This window comes from Balaenoptera physalus, assembly GCF_965194825.1.
Source record: "Balaenoptera physalus genome assembly, chromosome: 13".
Taxonomy (NCBI): domain Eukaryota; kingdom Metazoa; phylum Chordata; class Mammalia; order Artiodactyla; family Balaenopteridae; genus Balaenoptera; species Balaenoptera physalus.
Window position 1 is genome coordinate 18296839 of NC_138892.1, and position 27301 is coordinate 18324139.

General features: G+C 36.2%; 1 protein-coding gene across 11 annotated transcripts in view; it reads right to left on the reverse strand.

The window, feature by feature from the left end:
• HCFC2 (host cell factor C2) overlaps positions 1-27301 on the reverse strand; it is a 60960-nt gene that overhangs the window by 24697 nt on the left and 8962 nt on the right. For 4 of the 11 annotated variants that reach the window (XM_082419377.1, XM_082419376.1, XM_082419384.1 and 1 more), the window contains 9 exons: positions 23786-23994; positions 22970-23054; positions 21304-21410; positions 21011-21199; positions 15629-15796; positions 15031-15083; positions 4691-4868; positions 1273-1476; positions 646-719 (listed from right to left, as the gene is read on the reverse strand). In XM_082419377.1, the coding sequence (XP_082275503.1) occupies positions 646-719; positions 1273-1476; positions 4691-4868; positions 15031-15083; positions 15629-15796; positions 21011-21199; positions 21304-21410; positions 22970-23054; positions 23786-23994 (1267 nt within the window). The other 7 variants (XM_082419382.1, XM_082419380.1, XM_082419375.1 and 4 more) reach the window with 5 other exon arrangements.

Genomic DNA, 27301 nt, shown 5'->3' on the forward strand with positions numbered 1-27301 from the left:
GAAGCCCACATTCCTAGCATTTAAATTTGGTACCAGGCAGACTTATTCTGGCCTTCCACCAAAAAACCCGATGTCAGAGACTGTTGGGATACCCTACAGGTATGCCTGACTCAGTATTGCAATATTCTGTTGTTCTCCTATTAAGTGGCTAGCAAGAAAGTCATTCAAGTTTTATGTTTTATAACACGTCCTTTTACTCTTTAAACCATTAATGTAATTTCAATATATACACATATGTATGTATACACCCATATTTCTGATTATGAAAGTAACATTTTATTACAGAAAAATCCTGAAAGCATAAAGAAGAAAGTGAAAACTATCTCTGGCCCCACAACCTGAAGAAAGTCATCTAGCATCGTAGTGCAGACGTGTGAGGACTCACGTGACAGTGTGAATGTACGCACTGTGTGTGTTTTTAATAAAATTGGGAATGCAGTATACATATTATTTTTTGTCCACAGTTTTCCACTTAACATTATACTGTGAACAGTTTTCTCTTTAACCCTTCATTTTTCAATCTATGTCAAATAATTACTAGAGGATGCCCAAGAGTCTTTTCCTGAATTTATGTTGAAGGTGCTCAGCATTTAAAGCATATTTAACCATCTGTAAACATATATCATCTCCAGGTAATATACTTACAGAAAATGGCATCACTGCAGCATGTGCCTCTACACGGCTGATCTTAGTTGCAGGTAATGCACATGTTTCATCAACTAAAAATTAAACAATTCATCAGATAAGACTTACATAATCACTTATCAAACAGATATATTAAAATATAATTTATAAAAATACAAAAAATCACAATAATTGGAAATATGGACCCTCTAACTTGAACTAATTCACAAAGTTCATTTTTCAAGGATTTGATGACTAGCTGGAACTTCAGAGAATGTTCACCAAACATGAAACACAATTCCTATTGCAAAAGAATAAAATAAGAATTTACAAAATCAGAAATCAATCAAGCTGGGAGAATTGTTACTCCGTAGCCTAGAACTAATCTTTTCTAAGGAAAAAAAAATTTTGCTGAATAAGTTTATGGTAGGAAAGATACATTCTGATTGTATTACAGTGTGTGCTAATTTAACTATTTTATGTAAGGTAGCAGAGAATATATTATATAATGATTTTAACTGAAATGCCTTATCTTTTTATATTTGATTCAATCCAAGATGAAATGCAATTCCCATCTAAAACAAATACGTTTGATGAATTTATATACAAAAATGGTTCAAAATACAGTATGTGAAACACATTTCAAACCTTCAGATTTGGTACTGAATGTTGTTAGTGAAGTTTCATCTTTAACAACTGCCCCATTTGTACTGGATGATTCAGTTTTAATGGTCTGCTGGGTTACCATAGTTTGTGCGTTGGAAACAGTACTGGATACAGAAGTTTCAGGGATTACTGTTCTTAAGTCCAGGCAACTACTTAGAACACCTATATTTGCTGAAGTGTGAGGACCTAAAATTAAAGGGAAAAGATTAATTATTAACATAACACCTGTAAATAACTGCTGTATCTTGTAGTTCTTGTCACCCAATTCTTGGCATTTTCAATTTTAAAATCATAAACGTGAGCAGCACGAAAGTCAGTCATATGACTTAACCATTAGGCATAAAATATCTAGAAAAATAAAGTGCATTATATCCATAACAGATTGTCAACTTCTCAGCTCCTTCTTCCATTCTAAACACTGAATCATTGTTCTTGAACTCTACTCAGTCATAGATCAAATGGCCTTTCCTCCCATTTTGGGAAAAGAAAAAGAGGTGATCAGGCATGAATGCCACCAATTTTCTGCCTTCTCTTGTCCTAAACTAGAAATGTATTTATGATTGTGCCCAGCCCCTCTGTCCTTTCTTCCATTTCAGATGATGACTTCTCTCCTAAGGAAGTTTAGTCTATTCTCTTGTGCTCTTGGTCCCATTCCTTTCGCATATTTTGGGACCCTCTTTTATCAATCATTCCTTTCTTTTTGGGGTTTTCAAATTCTTCTTCAGTAGTTTTGGGCCTCAGTCTATAAACATTATAAACAAGTATTCTCCAGTTACCATCTCCCCTCGCTAATTTCCTTTAGAGCAGTCTCTAATTCCTTGACCTCCCCAAATTTGATCCAGCACACAACTCTAATGAAATGGCTCTGACAAATGTCAAGGGATACTTATTTCTAAGGGATACTTATCTACTTTCATTTACTTGACTTCTCTGCAATGTAAACAATCCTGACCACATACTCTTTTTTGAAACTGTTTCTGTCTATGACTTGTATTCACTCATACATACATCATAAATGCATAGTCATAAACAGTGATGCCCACTACGCAGGTAAAAAATATGATACCAATCTTTTTTCCTAACCTTCTTGGAATGCCTTTTCAATCTCTTTAGCTGGCTTCTCTTCTTCAAATGACTCTTTAAATGCAGGTGTTTCTAAGCCTTTTCTTTTCTCCCCTTGTATATTTTCCTGGTGTTTTAGCTACCATTCACGAATTATACATCTCTCAAATACATGTCCCAGGTGCAGTGCCAGGTCCTGAGAATCCATCAGTAAACAAGTCAGACAAGGTCCCTGCTCTTGTGGAGCTTACATTTTAGATACTCTTAATTTCTAAATTTATACTTCCAGCCAAGAACTGCCTCGTAGACTCCAGACCTAAGTATCCAACTACCTATTAGAAATCTTTACCAATATGTTCCTCAAGTGCCTCAAAAACAGTAAGTTCAAGGTTGAACCTATCTTATCCCCAAATCTGTTCTTGCTCCTGTATTTCCTATCTTGATGAAGAGTATCATCAACAACTGAATGTCCAACCCAGAAAACTGGGAGTCATGTTCGACTCATTTTTATTTCTCATATCTAACCAGTTTCCAAGTCTAATAGGTGCTACTTTCTAAAGGTCTCTGAACTGATGTATTCTCTCCTCTCCATCCCACCTACTGCTTTAGTCTCTATGCATCTCTTGAAGTCCTAAAAGAACGTCCTAACGAGTCTCCCAACCATTTCGTATTATAACTCTTCCTGATGCTGAGGCTAGAATGTCCTTTCCAAAATAAAAACAAAAACTAATCGCAGGGCTTCCCTGGTGGCGCAGTGGTTTAGAAACCGCCTGCCTATGCAAGGGACACGGGTTCGAGCTCTGGTCTGGGAAGATCCCACATGCCATGGAGCAACTAAGCCCGTGCACCACAACTACTGAGCCTGTGCTCTAGAGCCCGCGAGCCACAACTACTGAGCCTGCGTGGCACAACTACTGAAGCCTGTGCGCCTAGATCCCATGCCCTGCAACAAGAGAAGCCACCACAATGAGAAGCCCGCGCACTGCAATGAAAAGTAGCTCCCGCTCGCCACAACTAGAGAATGCCCACGTGCAGCAACGAAGACCCAATGCAGTCAAAAATAAATTAATTAAATTAATTAATTTAAAAAACCCAACTAATCGTGTCACTCTTTCACTTTTGAAACTTACAAAAAAAAAAAAAAAAGAAAGAAACATATCAGCTACTCCAACCTACAGAGAAAAAGCCCAATCTCCTCTTGTTAACCTGAAATTGGGTAACCATTCATTCACACATTTGAATATCTACTATGTGCCAGATACTGTTGTTGTACAACCACTCTTGTTTCTTCATTTGACTAATATTAATTTTATCCAAACTGCCTTACAAGTAGGATTCAGAGTACATTAAGACTCTCAAATCTCAAAGCTCATATTTGTTTTCAAGAGTATAAACTTCTTTATATGATAGACATAGAAAATCACTATAAAAAAGAAATTTAAACTGACGTCCAAGACCAAGCTTTTATAAATTTGACCAAATGATTCCCTTACATCAGAAAATCAACAAAAGTGCTCTCCTCTTCCACAAATAATAAAATTAGAAAAACTATAGGAAATTATTTTCCTTGAATATTTTTATCTACCATGGACTCATAAAGAAAAATAGAAATAAAAAGAATATTCATCTTGTTACTCACTGAAGAGGATTAGCTTTTTATTAACGGTCATAAGTTTTTCAAATTAAAAATAAAACCACATATTCCTATGTCAGGGATATATCAGAATGAGATTTATAAAGTAATTTTAGACAATGAAATCAGAGGCAACACTTAATATATCTCAAATGGTATCAGAATATTCAAATTAAATACTTTAAAATATAAGGATCACCAAATTACAAGCTGTACCATGAATTCAACAGGCTAATCAACAGTTTCATAAATGAACTACCTTTCTGAGGATAATCCAGTTACTTGGTAAACAAATATTTATTTATTTATTAAGTGACTACTATTTACCAGGCATGAATCTGGGTGCTGGAGAACTTTATGTGAACAAGATAGGCAAAATCCTGGCCCAAAGTAAATTACTGCAGATAGTTATAAGTGCTAGGACAACAGGGTAATGGAACAGTGATACTGAGCACACTGGCCAATCTCAAATGGTACACAAGAGCTTGCCTCATTTAAATTCTGTAGTTAATAACTAATCTTTACTATTCAGGTAAGTTCTTGCTTAGTATCTTGACATCATTCTAATTAGGGTCAATATGGTAGGTATATATTATATTTTGAAAATGGATCCAAACCATATAACATTTACTTTTTCAAAGACTCTAAAATTTTCTACCATTATTATAAAAAGCTTAAGCTTTATTTAGAATGCCATCTTTATACCTTCATTTTTCCTTAGCATATCCACCACACAACTGTTATGATTAGAAGCGTTAGTTGCCAAAGATGAATGTAAAGTGGCATTAGAATCAGTTGATGCTTTGAGTTCTGGTTTGTTTTTCACTGAAGTTCCTTTCATAGCTGTATGTTCAGATTTTGCACTGTTCATTGTATCACTGATCTACAAGAAATAAAATAATTTATTGTAGCAAGTAATGTTCAATTAAATAGAAATACATGTAAAAAACAAGCAAAATAATTTACAACTTAAATGTTTTGAAAATAAATTTTCCAAAATACAAAACAGTTTAAATTATATTCTTAATTTGTACAGGATTATTCTTTAAATTTTATAATAGTTTAAGAAAACAATTTCTTTCCACTTAATATTCATTCTCAAAAGACCAGTTCTGAAGGGAAAAGGAACAGTACATTTTGAGGGAAAAAAAAAATCTACATTTTTACAAGCAGTAGTTAGTATTCAAGTAAATACATATGTAACATAGGTGACAACACCCAAGATACTGAATTTAACATTCAAATTTTCTTAACAAGATCAGACAAGTACACTAAAGATTTTACGACTCCTAAGAGAAAAATCTCAGTTATATGAAACCTTCAAGCATATGAATTATTCTATATGACTGAGTTTTCCATATAGGCTTCAAGATTTAATACATACATGTCAATATTCTTCACCATTAAACATTCTAGATAGGAATCTTCCTAATTACATTTCTGTTTGTCTTCTTAAAGACACTATAACAAACACATTTAAACCTTTTGATAATTCAGATCATCAATGTGAACATCAGTTATTATATAGCAATAATTATAGGTCTACTGAACCATAAAAGTGATCTGGCTTCATTCAAATACCCCAATATCGTTGCCTCTTTTTCGTTACATGTTTTTTGTTACTTTTCTGTCTCCACCTTTAATGTCAATTATAACTATATTATCAATTATAATTTCTCATAGCTCTAAGGATACTTGTCCATAATATGCCCTCTACTTCCCTTCTAATTGATGGTGATTGTGCTACTGTTAATAAATGATGACGATGACAGCCACAGCCATTAAGGAGCATTATACTATGTGATAGGCCTTGTGCTACATAGTTATAAAGTCTGTATCTCATTTAATCTTCATAAGAATGCTATAAATTGGATAATATCACCCCTGGCTTACAGATGGAAAAAAATGAGACTCAGAGATCTTAAATAACACACCTAGGGTCAGGCAGCCAGCAAGTAGTAGAGCTAGAATTTGACCCTAAGTTTATTTCACTACCAAGTCTCCATGTTATACTATCTGGGAAGCACAGTAAAGCGAAGTGCAAAAAATGAGGTATGCCTTTATAAAGCAGAAAAAGCTAAAGCTAAGAGCCTGTAGGTGGAAAGTAACTGAGAGGTGAACCGTTTTTGCTGAAGAGCCCAGAAAGCCTTGGAAATTGGGGGCATCAGGTTCTTTGGAGGCTGAAGTGCAGAGTGCAGAACACCAGAGGACCATCATATGGAAGACTATATAAAAAGTGTCTGTAGCCCCAGCTCTGCTCTTCCAGCATACAAAGGCAGACAGATTCCTCACCTCCATTTGAACTGAAGAAGGGAGATAGGTAGAAAGATTAAAATGGGAGGCTCTGGACCGTGGTACAGAGTCTCTCTGGTGAGGATGGAGGAGGGGCACCGATACTGAAAATGGGGATTAAGTGAAAGTCTGCATACTGAACAGAGAGACACTGCCCTCTCTGCATTAAGCTCCCAGAATACTGATAGCCAGGCTTAGAGCCCTTAAGCAAGAGGTTGGAGAAGTCTCAAGGGAAACCCACTGGTCCACAAGAAAAGATACTGATATTTGTGGATCCTCATTCAAAAACCCTCATAAAGGTCTACTAATCAAGCATGCCCATATGCATGGAGCTGCTATGGTCTGAATGTCTGTGTCCCCCACAAATTTATATGTTGAAAGCTAACCCCCAAGGTGATGGTATTAGGAAGTAGCTTTGGATTGTGATTAGTGCCTTATAAAAGTGGTCCAAGAGTTTTGCTGGTTTTTTTTTAAACAGATTGTGTTAGATTGTTTTCACAAAAACTTGAACAATTCACAAGTGGATCAGCAGTGCATGAGCACCCCCTTTTCCTGATGGTGAACGCCAACACTGTGTGGCTGACGGGGTCTTGGTGCTCCAGCTGGGTGTCAGGCCTGAGCCTCTGAGGTGGGGGAGACGAGTTCAGGACACTGGACCACCAGAGACTTCCTGGCCCCACGTAATATCAAACAGCGAGAGATCTCGCAGAGATCTCTGTCTCAACGCTAAGACCCAGCTCCACTCAATGACTGGCAAGCTCCAGTGGTGGACACCCCATGCCAAACAACTAGCAAGACAGGAACACAACCCCACCCATTAGCAGAGAGGCTGCCTAATATACTAAGTTCACAGACACCCCAAAACACGCCACTGGATGCGGTCCTGCCCAGCAGAAAGACAAGATCCAGCCTCATCCACCAGAACACAGGCACCAGGTCCCCTACACCAGGAAGCCTACACAACCCACTGAACCAACCTTAGCCACTGGGGGCACACACGAAAAACAATGGGAACTACAAACCTGTAGCCTGCGAAAAGGAGACCCCAAACACAGTAAGTTAAGCAAAATGAGAAGACAGAGAAATACGCAGCAGATGAAGGAGCAAGATAAAAACCCACCTGACCAAACAAATGAAGAGGAAATAGACCATCTACCTGAAAAAGAATTCAGAGTAATGATAATAAAGATGATCCAAAATCTTGGAAGCAGAATGGAGAAAATACAAGAAACGTTTAACAAGGACCTAGAAGAACTAAAGAGCAAACAAACAATGATGAACAACACAATAAGTGAAATTAAAAATTCCCTAGAAGGAATCAATAGCAGAATAACTGAGGCAGAAGAACGGATAAGTGACCTGGAAGATAAAATAGTGGAAATAACTACTGCAGAGCAGAATAAAGAAAAAAGAATGAAAAGAATTGAGGACAGTCTCAGAGACCTCTGGGACAACATTAAACGCACCAACATTCGAATTATAGGGGTCTCAGAAAAAGAAGAGAAAAAGAAAGGGACTGAGAAAATATTTGAAGAGATTATAGTTGAAAACTTCCCTAATAAGAGAAAGGAAATAGTCAATCAAGTACAAGAAGCGCAGAGAGTCCCATACAGGATAAATCCAAGGAGAAACACGCCAAGACACCTATTAATCAAACTATCAAAAATTAAATACAAAGAAAAAAGATTAAAAGCAGAAAGGGAAAAACAACAAATAACATACAAGGGAATCCCCATAAGGTTAACAGCTGATGTTTCAGCAGAAACTCTGCAAGCCAGAAGGGAGTGGCAGGACATATTTCAAGTGATGAAAGGGAAAAACCTACAACCAAGATTACGCTACCCAGCAAGGATCTCATTCAGATTTGACGGAGAAATTAAAACCTTTACAGACAAGCAAAAGCTAAAAGAATTCAGCACCAGCAAACCAGCTTTACAGCAAATGCTAAAGGAACTTCTCTAGGCAGGAAACACAAGAGAAGGAAAAGACCTACAATAACAAACCCCAAAAAATTAAGGAAATGGGAATAGGAACATACATATCGATAATTACCTTAAATGTAAATGGATTAAATGCTCCAACCAAAAGACACAGGCTCGCTGAATGGATAAAAAAACAAGACCCGTATACGTGATGTCTGCAAGAGACCCACTTCAGACCTATGGACACATACAGACTGAAAGTGAGGGGATGGAAAAAAGATATTCCATGTAAATGGAAATCAAAAGAAAGCTGGAGTAGCAATACTCATATCAGATAAAATAGACTCTAAAATAAAGACTATTACAAGAGACAAAGAAGGACACTACATAATGATCAAGGGATCAATCCAAGAAGAAGATATAATAATTGTAAATATTTATGCACCCAACATAGGAGCACCTCAGTACACAAGGCAAATGCTAACAGCCATAAAAGGGGAAATCGACAGTAACACAATCATAGTAGGGGACTTTAACACCCCACTTTCACCAATGGACAGATCAACCAAAATGAAAATAAATAAGGAAACACAAGCTTTAAATGATACATTAAACAAGATGGACTTAACTGATATTTATAGGATATTCCATCCAGAAACAACAGAATAAACTTTCTTCTCAAGTGCTCATGGAACATTCTCCAGGATAGATCATATCTTGGGTCACAAATCAAGCCTTGGTAAATTTAAGAAAATTGAAATCATATCAAGTATCTTTTCTGACCACAACACTATGAGACTAGATATCAATTACAGGAAAAAAAAAAACTGTAAAAAATACAAACACATGGAGGCTAAACAATACGCGACTAAATAACTGAGAGATCACTGGAGAACTCAAAGAGGAAATCAAAATATACCTAGAAACAAATGACAATGAAAACACGACGACCCAAAACCTATGGGATGCAGCAAAAGCAGTTCTAAGAGGGAAGTTTATAGCAATACAATCCTACTTCAAGAAACAAGAAAAATCTCAAATAAACAATGTAACCTTACACCTAAAGCAATTAGAGAAAGAAGAACAAAAAAACCCCAAAGTTAGCAGAAGGAAAGAAATCATAAAGATCAGATCAGAAACAAATGAAAATGAAATGAAGGAAATTATAGCAAAGATCAATAAAACTAAAAGCTGGGTCTTTGAGAAGATAAACAAAATTGATAAACCATTAGCCAGACTCATCAAGAAAAAAAGGGAGAAGACTCAAATCAACAGAATTAGAAATGAAAAAGGAGAAGTAACAACTGACACTGCAGAAAACAAAGGATCATGAGAGATTACTACAAGCAACTCTATGCCAATAAAATGGACAACCTGGAAGAAATGGACAAATTCTTAGAAGAGCACAACCTTCCGAGACTGAACCAGGAAGAAACAGAAAATATAAACAGACCAATCACAAGCACTGAAATTGAGACTGTGATTAAAAATCTTCCAACAAACAAAAACCCAGGACCAGATGGATTCACAGGCGAATTCTATCAAACATTTACAGAAGAGCTAACACCTATCCTTTTCAAACTCTTCCAAAATATAGCAGAGGGAGGAACACTCCCAAACTCATTCTACGAGGCCACCACCACCCTGATACCAAAACCAGACAAAGATGTTACAAAATAATAAAACTACAGGCCAATATCACTGATGAACATAGATGCAAAAATCCTCAACAAAATACTAGCAAACAGAATTCAACAGCACATTAAAAGGATCATACACCATGATCAGGTGGGGTTTATCCCAGGAATTCAAGGATTCTTCAATATATGCAAATCAATTAACGTGATACACCATACTAACAAACTGAAAGATAAAAACCATATGATAATCTCAATTGATATAGAAAAAGATTTTGACAAAATTCAACACCCAGTTATGATAAAAACTCTCCGGGAAGTATGCATAGAGGGAACTTACCTCAACATAATAAAGGCCATATGTGACAAACCCACAGCCAACATCATTCTCAATGGTGAAAAACTGAAACCATTTCCACTGAGATAAGGAAGAAGACAAGGTTGTCCACTCTCACCACTACTATTCAATATAGTTTTGGAAGTTTTAGCCACAGCAATCGGAGACGAAAAAGAAATAAAAGGAATCCAAATCGGAAAAGAAGAAGTAAAACTGTCACTGTTTGCAGATGACATGATACTATACATAGAGAATCCTAAAGATGCTACCAGAAAACTACTAGAGCTAATCAATGAATTTGGTAAAGTAGCAGGATACAAAATTAATGCACAGAAATCTCTTGCATTCCTATACCCTAATGATGAAAAATCTGAAAGAGAAATTAAGGAAACACTCCCATTTACCACTGCAACAAAAAGAATGAAATACCTAGGAATAAACCTACCTAAAGAGACAAAAGACCTGTATGCAGACAACTATAAGACACTGATGAAAGAAATCAAAGATGATACAAACAGATGGAAAGATATACCATGTTCTTGGATTGGAAGAATCAACACTGTGAAAATGACTATACTACCCAAAGCAATCTACAGATTCAATGCAATCCCTATCAAACTACCAATGGCATTTTTCACAGAACTAGAACCAAAAATTTCACAATTTGTATGGAAACACAAAAAACTCCAAATAGCCAAGGCAATCTTGAAAAAGAGAAACAGAGCTGGAGGAATCAGGCTCCCTGACTTTAGACTATACTACAAAGCTACAGTAATCAAGACAGTATGGTACTGGCACAAAAACAGAAATATAGATCAATGGAACAGGATAGAAAGCCCAGAGATAAACCCATGCACATATGGTCACCTTATCTTTGATAAAGAAGGCAAGAATATACAATGGAGAAAAGACAGCCTCTTCAATAAGTGGTGCTGGGAAAACTGGACAGCTACATGTAAAAGAATGAAATTAGAATACTCCCTAACACCATACACAAAAATAAACTCAAAATGGATTCAAGACCTAAATGTAAGACCGGACACTATAAAACTCTTAGAGGAAAATATAGGAAGAACACTCTTTGACATAAATCACAGCAAGATCCTTTTTGACCCACCTCCTAGAGAAATGGAAACTTAAAATCTTTTGCACAGCAAAGGAAACCATAAATAAGACGGAAAGATAACCCTCAGAATGGGAGATAATATTTGCCAACTAAGCAACTGACAAAGGATTAATCTCCAAAATATACAAGCAGCTCATGTAGCTCAATATCAAAAAAACAAACAACCCAATCCAAAAATGGGCAGAAGACCTAAACAGACATTTCTCCAAAGAAAATATACAGATTGCCAACAAACACATGAAAGGATGCTCAACATCACTAATCATTAGAGCAATGCAAATCAAAACTACAATGAGGTATCACCTCACACCGGTCAGAATGGCCATCATCAAAAAATCTACAAACAATAAATGCTGGCGAGGGTGTGGAGAACAGGGAACCCTCTTGCACTGTTGGTGGTAATATAAATTGATACAGCCACTATGGAGAACAGTCTGGAGGTTCCTTAAAAAACCAAAAATAGAACTACCATATGACCCAGCAATCCCACTACTGGGCATATACCCTGAGAAAACTATAATTCAAAAACAGTCAAAATGTTCATTGCAGCACTATTTACAACAGCCAGGACATGGAAGCAACCTAAGTGTCCATCGACAGATGAATGGATAAAGAAGAGGTGGCACATATATACAATGGGATATTACTCAGCCATAAAAAGAAACAAAATTGAGTTATTTGTAGTGAGGTGGATGGAGCTAGAGTCTGTCATACAGAGTGAAGTAAGTCAGAAAGAGAAAAACAAATATTGTATGCTAACACATAAATACGGAATCTAAAAAAAAAAAAGGTTCTGAAGAATCTAGGGGCAGGACTGGAATAAAGACGCAGACATAGAGAATGGACTTGAGGACACGGGGAGGGGGAAGGGTAAGCTGAGACGAAGTGAGAGAGTGGAATTGACATATATACACTACCAAATGTAAAACAGATAGCTAGTGGGAAGCAGCCGCATAGCACAGGGAGATCAGCTCGGTGCTTTGTGACAACCTAGAGGGGTGGGATAGGGACAGTGGGAGGGAGACACAAGAGGGAGGGGATATGGGGATATATGTATATGTATAGCTGATTCACTTTGTTATACAGCAGCAACTAACACAACAATGTAAAGCAATTATACTCCAATAAAGTATAATTAAAAAAAAAAAAATTGGCCCAAGAAAGATCCATTGTCCCTTCCACCATGTGAGGATACAATGAGAAGTCAGCAGTCTGCAACCCTAAATAGGTTCCTCACCAGAACTCTACCATGCAGGCACCCTGATCTCAGACTTCCAGCCTCCAGAAATGCAGGAAATAAATTTCTATTGTTTATAAGCCACCTAGGCTATGGTGTTTGGTTATAGCAGGCCAAATGGGCTAAGATATCTTCCAAGCTCATTTTTAATGCCTCACTTAAACATGAAAGGACAGCCAAGCATCACCAGACATTTGATAACAGCCTCTAACATGGAAGTCCAAGACCAAAACAAATTTTTTTTAAAAGGAGCTTGAAAAAAAGAAATAATGCTGAGAGCAGAATATAACTCTATTTTTTTTTAAAAAGCATAATTCTTGAAGAGATAAGGGAAACTATTACATTCATGAAGCAAAAATAAAATGTCATAAAAGAAATAAAGAATAAGAGCAGGCTTTTAGAGATTAAATATGTGGTTGAATATATTTAAAAATTGCATAGAAGATTTATAATATAAATGAAGAAACTTTTCAGAAAGCAGAACAGAGGAAAGATAGAAAATAGAAAATAAAAAGTAAAATCAGAGGATTAGTTCAGGAGGACCATCATTCAATTAATAGGAGTTTCCAAAAAAGAGAAAGAGAATGTGGAAGGAGGAAATAATCAGTAATGAAAGCCATGAGTTTCCAGTTTCCATGACACGGCCCATTGACTGCACAGCACAGTGAATGAAGCAAAGACACACACTCTAAGGTACATCACTATTGAAATTTCAGAGAACTGGGGATTAAAACAAAAAAATTAGGTCACATATAAATGATCAGGAATCCAAGTGGCAACAGACTTCTTAACAGCAACACTGAATGCTAAAAGACAGTAGGAGAATGCCTTTCCATTTCTAAGGAAAACATTTCCAATATAGAATTCTGTAACACAGCCAAGCTACCAATCAAATATGAACAGATAAAGGCATTTTCACATACGTAAGATCTCAAAAAGTTTACCTTTCATAAACCCTTTCTCAGGAAACTACTGGAGAACACCAAGAAAGAGAATGAAATGAGACCAAGAAACATGGACTCTAACACAGAAAAGAGGTAAAAGAAACTTCCAATACGAAACAAATGGAAGTTCTAATCTGACAGCTGAGTAGCAGACTTAGAGAAGAATTAGTACAGACTAGAGCATCAAGACAGAGGCCCGGGCTTCCCTGGTGGCGCAGTGGTTAAGAATCCGCCTGCCAATGCAGGAGACACGGGTTCAAGCCCTGGTCCGGGAAGATCCCACATGCCGCGGAGCAACTAAGCCCATGAGCCACAACTACTGAGCCTGCGCTCTAGAGCCCACAAGCCACAACTACTGAGCCCACGCGCCGCATCTACTGAAGCCCGTGCGCTCTAGAGCCCGTGCTCTGCAACAAGAGAAGCCACCACAGCGAGAAGCCTGTGCACCGCAACGAAGAGTAGCCCCCACTCGCTGCAACTAGAAAAAGCCCACACACAGCAACAAAGACCCAACACAGCCAAAACTAATAAATAAATAAATATTAAAAAAAAAAGACAGAGGCCCTGGGAGGAATGGTTCTGGGGGCAGGGGGTGGTGAGGAAAGAAAAAAGGGACTACCTTATATGTTTGAATATTTTGAGAGGAGTTTTATTATTTTATTGGAGAATCTGAGTATTAATTAATGATAGGCAAGAAGAAAACTAAGCAAATGAAAAAGTGAGGCAGTTAACAATGCCAAGAAAAACAAAAAATTACATGAAGAAGGAACAATGCTCACAGCACACTACATGGCTCGCCTATGAATATGTCATAATCACAATGTAAATATCAAATAATGATTCAACTAAAAATACTTAAAGGATGTGGGAAGAGGAAGGGGAGGAAGTGGCAATATTTTAAGAGATCATAAAATCTTCATCTTCCATTACTGAAGACAATTGACCTAAAACTAGAAAGTCAAGAAGTGGCAGCACAAGGATTTTATTTAAAAGCACAAAGGTAGATACCAGAAGAGAGCTAAAATATTTGAAAGTAGTTGTTTCTAGAGGCAGGATCAAGAGCAAGCAGGAGCAGAGCAGGAAACTATTGTTCTTCATTATAAACCTTGTAGTACCACCTAAATTTAAAAAAAAAACAACAAAAACCAAACATATATATATACACACACATATATATACATATATATATGTGTGTGTATATATATATATGTGTATGTGTGTGTTTGTGTGTTTGTATTAGCCTCTGATACTATGTGTAATGAGACTTCAATCTCTTGGCCAGGGGTTCTTAATTCAGGCTACTGTCACAATGATATACGGAGCTTTCCTTAAAAACAGAGTTACCTGGGCATCATTTTAAGATTCTGCTTCACTAGATCTGGGGAAAGGCATGGGAATCTGTGCTTGTTTCTTTTTTAATCTCAGAGGTGACTGTGATGTGCAGCCATGGTGGAGAACCCCTGTCCTAGGGTAATATGCTAAAAATATTAATAAAAATTGGGACTGTAACCATAAACATTCATTTACTGTTATAAATTTTTTCAACTTACACTGTTAGGAATGATGCTATTACTGCCTTGTCTGTGTGGGTCCATCCTGACTCCTGTAGGAATGGGAAAGTTCAGACTGATATGCTCTAAATTAGCTTCAAGAAAATACATTACAATCAAATATTTTTAAAAGTTACATATTAAAGGTTTAAAAAGTAGTATATTTATCAAAGTTTACCTGTTTTCTTAATAGTCTGCTTAATATTTAACTGAAATCCTTTTTGGAAGAACATGTAAAATTAAATTTGCTTTTACTTTCCAAGTGCCTGTTAGTTAAAAATACTTTTGAAAGAAGCTGAAATATTTAAGAAAACTAATTAAAACCATCTCCTGAAGTCAAGTAGCATGTCAGATTAAGAAAGTACATCAAAATGAACTACAGAAAAAACATTCTACCCTACATGTCTATGTGTTCTACTACATCATAATGGTAATACAGTCAAGTTTCAGAGTTGAAACATAACGTATCTGATTTACCAGGCAGGAAACATCATAGCATAAAATTTCTTAAACCAGGTCTAATCACAGGCTTTTCTACACTATCTTTTTTTCGCGAAACATATGAGCATACACGCTTTAAGTGTGAAAATTATGTTACCTTGCATATTTGGTGTTGCTGAAGAATCTGATGACACAGCTTGGTACGGCAAGTCTGTATTCAACTGCAAAAGATAGCCTTCAACTGTAGGCACTTCATCCCATTTGACATGAAAAGAGTTGGTAGTGGCTTTGATCAGTTGTACTTGTGATGGTGCCGGTGGTTTCTCTAAAGAACAATATTCGTATTATGTATTAAAGTTTCAAATGTATCAATAGTTTGCCTATATAGCTTGTGGACCTGGAGTTCTGAAAACATCAGCAATGAACATTTCATCTGTTTACTAAGAGGAAAAAATTTACTCAGATAAACATAGCTATAGTAGGTCAAATGAAAATAATTTGGAGTTCTGATTTTATTTATCTAATTCCTTATATGAATAAATCTATAAACAAAATAATTTAGTTCCAAGCTGAGTCATCAAATTAAAAAAAAAAATTTAATCCTAGAAGTGGGGGGAAAAACCAAGTACTTTATAGTTACAGCTATGCTATTTTACCTTCTTTGTAAGTTTTTAATTTTATGACCCAATTTTGAGCCAACAGCATACATGTTAGAAATACTGCTAACGTTAGCAAAAATTATTTGGACATGATATTTTGGAAAAACTTCTTTGAAGTAACTTCTTTGAAGTTAATACCTTCTTTTCAAAACTTGTACTAACCAGGGCTTCCCTGGTGGCGCAGTGGTTAGGAATCCACCTGCCAATGCAGGGAACACGGGTTCGAGCCCTGGCCCGGGAAGATCCCACATGCCGCAGAGCAACTAAGCCCGTGTGCCACAACTACTGAGCCTGTGCTCTAGAGCTCACGTGCCACAACTACTGAGCCCGCGTGCCACAACTACTGAAGCCCGCGCGCCTAGAGCCCATGCTCCACAACAAGAGAAGCCACCGCACCACAACGAAGAGTAGCCCCCGCTCGCCCCAACCAGAGAAAGCCTGCGCACAGCAACAAAGACCCAATGCAGCCAAAAAAAAAAAAAAATTAAAAAACAAACAAAAAACTTGTACTAACCAAAACAGGTAATTATTTTGGCATAAAATATTACCAACATTTCTAAAACAATAACAATCATAGACTATTAGAACTGGAAAAAAGGACCTAAGATTATTTCTATAATATCCCTGTCTTCTTTTTGTTTACCTATCAAATTAGGGAACTCACAAATCCCAAGGCAGTACACTCCATCTCTGGACAGTTATATAAGAAAATGTATTTTTCTAGTGAGTTGAAATCTATACACTATAATTTAATCTTTATAGAACAAGAAATATGTATTAAAAATATATATTAAATAACCAATATATAAACATATTTTTAAGTACTGAAAAAAGTTCAGACAGCTTAAAGAATATATCTATAGGGCTTCCCTGGTGGTGCAGTGGTTGAGAATCTGCCTGCCAATGCAGGGGACACGGGTTCGAGCCCTGGTCTGGGAAGATCCCACATGCCGCTGGAGCAACTGGGCCCGTGAGCCACAACTACTGAGCCTGCGCGTCTGGAGCCTGTGCTCCGCAACAAGAGAGGCCGCGATAGTGAGAGGCCCGCGCACCGCGATGAAGAGTGGCCCCCGCTTGCCGCAACTAGAGAAAGCCCTCGCACAGAAACGAAGACCCAACACAGCCATAAATAAATAAATAAATAAATAAATAAATAATATCCTTAAAAAAAAAAAATAGACACACAACAAGACACATCATCATAAAATTTAAGAACAGTAGGGACAAAGAAAAAATCCTAAAAGCTATCAGGGGAAAGGTCACATTTAAAAGGACCAAAAATCAGAAGTGGTTTAGATTCTCAACAAAAACACTTGAAGTTTGAATATAATATAACAACTTTCAAAAAAAAATTTTCCCAGCTTTCAAAATTCTGAAGGATAATGACTTCCAATATAGAATTCTATTTCCGCTCAAACTGCCAATTCAGTGGGAAGGAAGACTGAACTTATTTTTAAACAATGCAAGATCTCAAAATAAATTTATCACCTATGCACCTTTTCCTGGGATGTGTTCTACAAAAATGAGGATGTAAACTAACAAAGGGAAAAATATGAGATCCAGGAAAAAGGGAATCCGGCACAGGTGAGAGGCAAAAGATATCCCCAGAAAGATGATGAAGGGAGACTCCAAGATGATAGGTGTGCTCAATTTGTGGAAGGCAATCATCCCAAATTGGAGGAGGAGAAATTTCTTCAAGATGAGGAAATTTGATAGAATATCTGATGCATCTAACCATAATGAGAGAAGATTTAAACAAATGAGAGCATAGATTGAATTAGTGGTAAATACATACAAATCTAAAACAAAGTGACCATTACTAATCGATGGCAAACAAAAAATATTCACAATATTCTACATAGTTCACCTGTGAATAGCATTTATATGGTTATAATATAAACACTGAACAGTCATCTAACAAAATTATGGTGTAATCAATCATACTCAGAGAGTAGGTGTTAGGGAAGGTGCATAGGAGAGAGGGGAGGAGTGGTGGGAAGAAGAGAGAAATCCTTAACTTCCACGGTAGAAAGTGAGCATATTATGCCTAAACTGAAAAAAAAATTAAAGTAACATATTCACGCTATATGGAGAATTGATAGTAAATACCATAAGAACTGTTTAACAGAGCTGAAAGCACATGCTTGTGAAGCAAGGAAAATGGGAGGAAAGTGTGAGCAAAAGACTGCTATTTTTCATAAAAAACCGTTATGGAAGTATATTAATCTTTATATGAACTCAAATGCACAAAACTTAACTAAAAGTGAAGAAAGGCAAGATGAAGAACTCTATCCCCCTCCCTTGCCCAAACTGAGGCCAAGTTATCACAAGGAAAAGCAAAATCTAAATTTTGCCTTTATGATAGTGGCCATGATTACTTTTAGATAGATATCCCTGTCCACAGCCTTTTATGGAAAGGTTTATGGAAAAACTGGCCATTCAGAGACAATGATTTTTAATCTTTTAAAAGTCACAGATCTCTTAAAGAATCTGGTTAAAGTGACGTATTTGCTACTGAGAAAAATTTATATGTGCACATTTTTCTTCTAATCGCAGAGACTGATTAGAAGCTTATCCTTGGACTTCAGCTCATAATTCCCAATTTCAAAGATGAATCAGTAAGTTCAATTTTCTATATTTTTTCCTACTTGCTAGTGTGTACTTCTTGCATAGAAAGCATTTAGTCTCCAACTTAATTGTTCCATTTATTACTTTTTCAAGTATCTTAATTTTAAAATTAAACTTTCTACATTATAAAAGCAATGCATGCTACTGTAGAAAATACAGATAAGAGAGAAAACCTTTTAAAAAAATGTATAATCTCACCTCTTAGATAATACTTTGGTACACAGTGTATCCTTCCAGATTTTTCTGTTTATACACTTAAAAGAAAAACTGGAATCATAGGTATGTTTTATAATCTGCTTTTCTCATAAAACAACACATACTACGTCTTCAGATCTGATTTCTCTACTGGCTTCCAGACTTCTTTATTCCCTCAATTGCCTACTTGATCTCCTTATTTCAAACTTAGCAGGGTTTAAATGCAACTTTTCATTTTCTCCACAAGCCTGTTTTCTCCGCAATTTTCCCATCTCAGTAAATGGAAATACCACCAAATTACTCAAGCTAAAAACTTCATCCTTCTTTCCTCTCTTTCTGTCATCTGCCATACCCAATTCATCAGTCGGTTCTGTCAACAAGAACTCCAAAATACGTCCTGAATTTATCCATTTCTCCCCATCTCCACTGTCACCACTAGAGTTGAAGACTTCTTTGACCACTGCAAAAGCCTCCTTTTGTCTCGGTGTACTTTTGCCCCCTTCAATTTAGTTTCCACACAAGTGCAGTGACCATTCCAAGATGTACACATCTCTCCTTCAAACTAGTAAATAACCTACCATGTATTTTTAAAAAATTTAATCTCTACCATGGTGTTCCAGGTCCTACATGATCTGTCCCATGATCACCACTCTAATCTCCATTCCTATACTCTCTTTTACTCAGCTCAAATCTGTTGCCAAACATGCTAAGTATTCCCATCTCAGGGCCCTCATACTTGCTTTTCATTCTTCCTGCAGTGTCCCCACTCCCCCACGCCCCACCCCCAAACAGGCTTTTTACATGGGTAGCACCTTCTCATCATTTGGACTACATCTCGAATGCCATGTCACCCTTTCCTGGCTACCCATTCTGAAGTAGTCACCCCACCCCACCTCATTCCTAGTACCTCTCATCACTATCTCATTGTTCTATCTTACTGTGTTCACATGCTTACACAAAACTAAACTTATTTTGTTACTTTGTTTGACTATTGCCCATCATCCTCCTGCCCTCATGCTCTCTTAGAATGTAAGTTCTTTGACAGTAGAGATATTATCAGTCTTATTCAATACTGTACTCTCAGCATTCGGAAAAATTCCTGTACACAGCTGTCAACCAATAAATATTTATTGAAAAATGGACGTGAGTTCCATATTAAAAAATGTTTTTGGTGTTATACTTTAAAAAAAAATCTTTTTATCTTGGAATAATTTCAGATTTATAGAAGAATTGCAGAGTTCCCATATACCCTTTACTCAGTATCCCCTAATGCTAATACATTTGCTAAAACTAAGAAATTAACATTGGAGTAACACTATGTATTAACTAAACTACGGACTATTCAGATTTCACCAGTTTTTCAATTAATGGCTTTTGTTCTAGGATTTAATCTAGGGTATCACCTTACATTTAGTCATCACATCTCCTTAGTCTCCTCCAATCTGTGACAATTTCTCAGTTCCTTGCTTTTCATCACTTTGAAACTTTTGAAGAGTACTGTTCACATATTCTGCAAAATATCTAGAATGTTCCTCAATTTGGGTTTGTCTGATATGTTCTCATATTTAGAATGGTGTTATGCATTTTGGGGAAAAGTACCACAGAGGTGAAGTTTCTTCTTATCACATGATATGGGAGGCGGGGGTAAATGATATCAACATGACTTATCACTAGTGATACTGACCTTGATTACTTAAGATGATGTTTGCCAGGTTTCTACAGTGCAAAGCTACTAGTTTTCCCTTTCCGTACTCTATTCTTTGGAAGGGAGTCACTAAATCTATTCTAAACTCAAGGAGAGGGAAATTAAGAAATTCACCTATAATGGGAAGGATCTACATATATCATTTCTTCCATTCATTTTCAATTACTGGGTTGGCCAAAAAGTTCATTTGGGCTTTTCATAAGCACTTATGGAAAACCCGAATGAACTTTTTGGCCAAGCCAACATGAACGAGAAGAGGCAGTGGCTTTGCAGTAAGTCTCAAAAGACAGACATCATTTGATTATTTATTTATCTAAAGGAAAAACTGTATTTGTTAAATACTCTTACCTACCAGTATCAAGATACCAAAGATCCTTGCAGCAAACTTGACTGTTCAGTGCTTTTTTGTAGCCATCTCTTCCACTCCAAAAATACAATCGAGTGCCAATTGCAACAGCACAGTGTCCAGCTCTTGGTCTTGGTCTTGCATTTTTTTTGTCTTCTTGAGAATCTGATACTAGGGTGGTCCATTCTGCTGTATCTAAAGACAGAAATATCCATGACTAATCTACTTTTCTTAAAGGACAAAATAACAAAAGTTATTTTATTAATAAACTTTATTTTAATAACTCTTAAAAGACTCACCAAGATTTAAGTAAGAAAATGAACTGGTACATCTCCATTCACAATCATGAGGTGAAGTCTCAATATTTTCCCCCTTATGTGGAACCCATCCACCAAAGATGTACATCCTGAACAACAAAAAAAGAAAACATAAAGTAGCTGGTTTTTTTCCTAAAGCTTTGATTTTATTTTTTAGATTTAAAATGCTAAGAGAATAGACGAATTTCTTTCTTCTTGACTCAAAGTTTCAGGACTAATAAATCACTTATCACTGTCAAGGTAATGGAAATACGACAGTGAATAAAGTGGTCTTCTTTCAAGAGTTTATAATTTTATGAAGCAATACAGAATCAAAATTATTTCTCTCTGGCAAGTTATTTAAAGTGGGAAATATTTCAATTATAATACATTTGAAAATCAATATTGTATGCAATATACTAAGGGTTACCTCAGCCAGAAGGATACTCAAATGATCTATGACATCCAAAGTTAAATTTAGAATTGTATGGGTATAGTAACCAAAGAGAATTAAGTTTCATATAACTTTGGTCACTGATATCATCAAATAAAAAACATTAGACTATGTTCCTCAGGGCCCTAAGGGTTCCCGAGACATGCCCGATGGCTGCTGAAGAAGAAAGGCTCATCAGGAAGAGCTTAGGCCATGTAGCCTCATGTCAACCAGAGAAGCTCTATTTTTTTTAAATCTATTTTATATAGTAGAGTTCCAATGGAAAAACCACATGTTATAAAAGGGTTCTGCTGTTTAAAAAAATGAATATCTTATTAGATTTTGTTTATGGCTATTTTTTAAGAAGAACTAATGAGGTTCTAAATTACAACTAGTTGTTTCCTAAAACATTACTTTTAAGGTAAAGTCCCTACACAGGTAAATACTTACTTAAATTCTATTTAAACAATATTCCTAATTCTGGCCCAATGTTGCACAAACAAGGGAACTTGTTGACAGTAACAGCTAACCTTTATGGAGTGCTCTCTATGTACCAGGCACTGTTTGAAGCATTTTACATGTATTAATTCACTCAATCCTCATGACAGCCTTGTGAAGGAGGTTTTACTATTACCCACATTTTATACTTGAGGAAACTGAGGTACAGATAAAGTTTCCTTGCCCCAGAACAGATAGGACAAGTATCAAAGCTCAGACCTGAACTCGGGCAATCTGGTTACAGAGTCCACATTCTATCCATTAACACCATCCAAAGTATAATCATTGAGCATAGACACTGAATACACACCTGGGTACAAATCAATATGTGAAAAATATGTAAAATATGTAAAAAGAAACAGTGAGTTAGGTGTGTCAAATCTGTTGATGGAGGACAGATCAGTTTGACAACACTCTACCTTACACTTATGTAATACCTACTCTGTGCATATTGTAAGGAATGTGAAGAAGTAAAAGAGGCAGCATGACAAGAAAATGGTAAGTATTTTGGCTCTTATGGGCATATTACTTTATGCCCAGTAAAGTAAATACTTACTTTATGCACAGTAAGTATTTTAGCTCCTGTGGGCATATTACTTTATCTTCACTAAGCACAATCAAACATTATTAAATCACTTTCAAGAAACTAGCAGCATCACTCTTCTTTGTACCTATCTTTCTTAAGTTTGTTAAAAAGAAAAAAAAAAAGAAAGACTAAAAAACAGAAAAACACCATACTTATTTCCTATAACACTGGCTGTATGAAGGCTTCGTGGAAGTGGCACTGTCCCTTTAGTTTCTGGTTTTGACCATGACATAGTTTCTAAAAGTAAAAAGAAGTATATTAGCAACTTAATCTAATAATAGCAGATTATTTCAACTTACAGAATTTTAAAAAAAAGGACTTACAAAAATGAAGCAAAAGTGTTTCAAAACCATTACTTGAATTTCATCTTAAAATAAACATTTCCAGCTGACATAAATTGCCAATGACAGAAATCTATTTACACTTGAATGTTAGTATTTGTAATGGAGAGGTGTATTTAGGGTGCTACCAATTTTGAATTAAAACCAGATAAAGGATTTTAACATTTTAAGTAAGAGCATATTGTGTAGAAGACACTCGGAAGTGGGAGCGCACATACCCTCCAAATATTCATTCCTACGATCCCTTAAAATAGCTATGCAAGGAGGTTTTTCACTGACCAGCAGTAACATTACTAATGCCACATTTCCTGTAGACAGAGTAACCACATAAATTCAATCATCCTCAACTGGGACATCTCACAGAGTGAAAGGGGTACTATTGATAATTACGTGGGACAATAAGCATAAACCAGGACCATCCAAGGCAAACCAGAATATATGGTGACCTGACTTATAGGGAGCCCAGGAGAGTTACTGTCATAAATCAAATATTCATTTGTTCAACTTGACTGATCAGCAATCACTCATATCAAGTACAACTCAATCAAAAATATTTTTCAAAGCAATTTTTATATTTGCCTTTATCAATCATAATGAATTCCTGAGCCTGCATGAACTTAAGCTTACCTAAGTCAAGTTGCCATAGGTCATCAAGGCGAGCACCACACATTCCACCAAAAACATACATTTTAGGACTTCCAGAATCTCTTCTGCAATATATAACAGCTGTGTGGGATTCTCTTGGAGAAGGCACAATCCCTTTAGTCACTGGAATGCTCCAACCCACAACACCAGAACCATGCTGTAGCTCCAACTCATAGAAATCATTTAAATATCTAGGATATAATGAATGAAATTAAAACATTAACATGATATACACTTTTTATTTGCTTTTTGTTTCTATTTATAAAAATAATATATGCTTATTCATATAATACAGAAAGCCATTAGAAGAGCAGAAACCCCATAACTCATTCATTCAACATGCATTTATCAAACACTACTGTGTACCAGGCACTCTTGTGGGATCAGTAGTGAATAGAAGAGATTAAAAAAATTCCTGCCATCATTTAGCCAGCACTCTTGTCCATGACAATACCGTGAAGGTTTCAAAACATAGCTGCAAATTCCCTGACATTCTTCCCATGAGGAGGTAGGGTCTATGTCTCCTCCCTTTGGTGCTAGGCAGGTTGTGACTGCTTCGACTAATAGAGTGTGGTGAAATGACACTATGTGACTTCTGGGGCTCAGTCACAGAAGGCCAATGCAGCTTCACTACAGAACACTTGCACTTGGAATCCTGAACCTCCATGAAAGTCCAACTGTCACAAAACCACCATCTGGAGAGGACACGAGTAGGCACGCAGGATGACAGTCCCAGCTGAGTTCACCCTTCAGCCATCTCAGCTGAGGCATCAGACATGGCAGTGACCACTGAAGCCTTCCCATCTGAGGGCCTAGTCATCACTGCTGTGTCCTGTATGAATTCCCAATATACAGAATCCACGAGCACAATAAAATGGTTGCTATTTTGCATCACTAACTTTTGGGGCAGTTTATTACCTGGTACTAGATAACCAGAACAATCACTATTGACAATAATTAGTAAATACCCTTTCAGACCTCTCTCTCTATGGATACCCACATATGTATAAGCAAGATATACTACAAATGTTGCTTTGCAACTTTTTTTCTTTTTAAATTTTCACTCTATAATGTCATAGCAATGTCCTACATAGCTTTTTTACTCTAGAAATTGCCATGAAACTTCTCATCTATGACATGGATGTTTTCAATGTTTTGAGCAAAGTGACATTTGTAAGAATCTATCTCTCAATAAATTGAGTAATCAAATTATTACTCAAATATGAGGGCAAAATTAAACATTTTAGAACATATAAAACTGCAAAGTTTAGCCATATAATTGTTTTGTGAAAAAATGATGCTAGATCATCCAGGAAAAATAAAAAGAAATCCAAGAAAGAATACACTGAATAAAAGAAATGGTTGTGCAAAGAAACTAGTAATTTATAATTAAATTTAAATTGATGTTGATAACCGTGGCTGTGAGGTCTAAATAATCACTGGGAAAGACTGACCAAAAAATTAATTTCTTAACATTACTGTAGTCTGGAATAAGATTCACGACTCTACGAAACATATGTAAAAAGGGAGTAAGCAAAAAAAGGCTAAAGAAAAAGACAGTAATCTATTTCCAAAGAGGACAAGGCATCTTCAGTTTAAATGTGTGTGATGATTTCCAAGCAACTAAGGGAAGCACAGAATTAGCATGTATAATTTTCAAATCATTAGAAGGAAAGAAAGAATCAAAGAAAAACAATAAATCAAGAAAAAGGAAGGAGAAGGAAAAAAAGCAAAGCATAGTCTACGGAAATAAGATGGCTAGGGAAAAAAAACAACTATAAACAATGTCAAAAGAGAAGAGAAAAACTGAAAAAATTTAGTAAACATCACAGAATTTTCTTAATATAAAGAGCTCCTAAGAAATCAAGATAATGACCAATCACACAACAGACACAGGTAAAAGGATATAAACAGGTAGTTCACAAAACAGGAAATAAAAATTATATAAATATATAAACACACATACACATACACAAATATTCAACCTCATCACAATTTTTACAAACCTAGCAAAGGCAGGGAAAGGGGTGTGGAGAAGCAACAACAAGCAGAGTAGATGGAAGACATAAAATTACAAGGGCAGGAAAAAACTTCCTTATTTTAAGACAAAGTCTCTTGGAGATAGGGAGTATGCAGGGGAAACAAAAGAACCCCAAATCCAACTATAAGCTATTAATAGCAGGATGATATTAAAACTATTTAACAACTGATATGGCATAGAGTTAAACAGATCAGAACGAATCCCAGCCAGTATGCTATACCAGTGCATACTAGTTAATTGTTAGTCCTATTTACATAAGTCTATAACAAAATAATACACACAGGTTGAAATTATATATGTAAGGAGCAAAACACAAATTCACAACCACACTGGGAGATTTTAACATGTCATTCAGAAGTTATGACCTACACCCACAGGATAAAAAAGCTTTGAATAATAATTTAAAACATTGATTTAATAAAGAACCTTTTAGTTAAACAGTCAAGAACTTACAATCTTTATGAACAACTATGGAATAATTACAAAAAATGACTGTGAAATAGACCACAAAAACAATCACTAAAAAGGAGAAATCCTATAGACCACATTTTTTTTTTGACCTCAATATAATAAAACTAGATATTAGCAACAATAACAAAACTTTCCATTTTGAAATTTTTCTTTTTTTTTCTTTTTTTTGGCCACATCACTCGGCTTGTGGGAACTTAGTTCCCCAACCAGGGATTGAACCCAGGTCCATGGCAGTGAAAGCCCAAGTCTTAACCACTGGACCACCAGAGAATTCCTCCATTTGGAAAATTTTAAAAATTATGCTCAACATCCATTTTTTGGTTAAAAAGAAAGAAAAAATGAATTAGCAAACTATAGATTTAAGAAAACTTCCTTATATATATGGAATCTAAAAAATACAACAAACTAGTAAATGTAACAAAAAAGAACCAGACTCACAGATATAGAGAACAAAGTAGTGGTTAGCAGTGGAGAGAGGGAAGGGGGGAGGGGCAACATAGGGGTAGGGAATTAAGAGGTACAAACTATTAGGTATAAAATAAGCTACAAGGACATACCGCACAACACGGAGAATATAGCCAACATTTTATAATTATAAATGGAGTATAACCTTAAAAAATTGTGAATCACTATACTGTACACCTGTTAGTTATGTAATATTATACAACTATACTTCATATATATATAACTTTTTTTTTAAAACTTCCTTAATCTGATCAAAGGCATATACTAGAGACCTACAGCAAACATCACAATTAAAGATAGAAAGGTTGGGCTTCCCTGGTGGCACAGTGGTTGAGAATCTGCCTGCCAATGCAGGGGACATGGGTTCGAGCCCTGGTCTGGGAAGATCCCACATGCCGCAGAGCAGCTGGGCCCGTGAGCCACAATTGCTGAGCTTGCGCATCTGGAGCCTGTGCTTCGCAACAAGAGAGGCCACGATAGTGAGAGGCCCGCGCACCGCGATGAAGAGTGGCCCCCGCTTG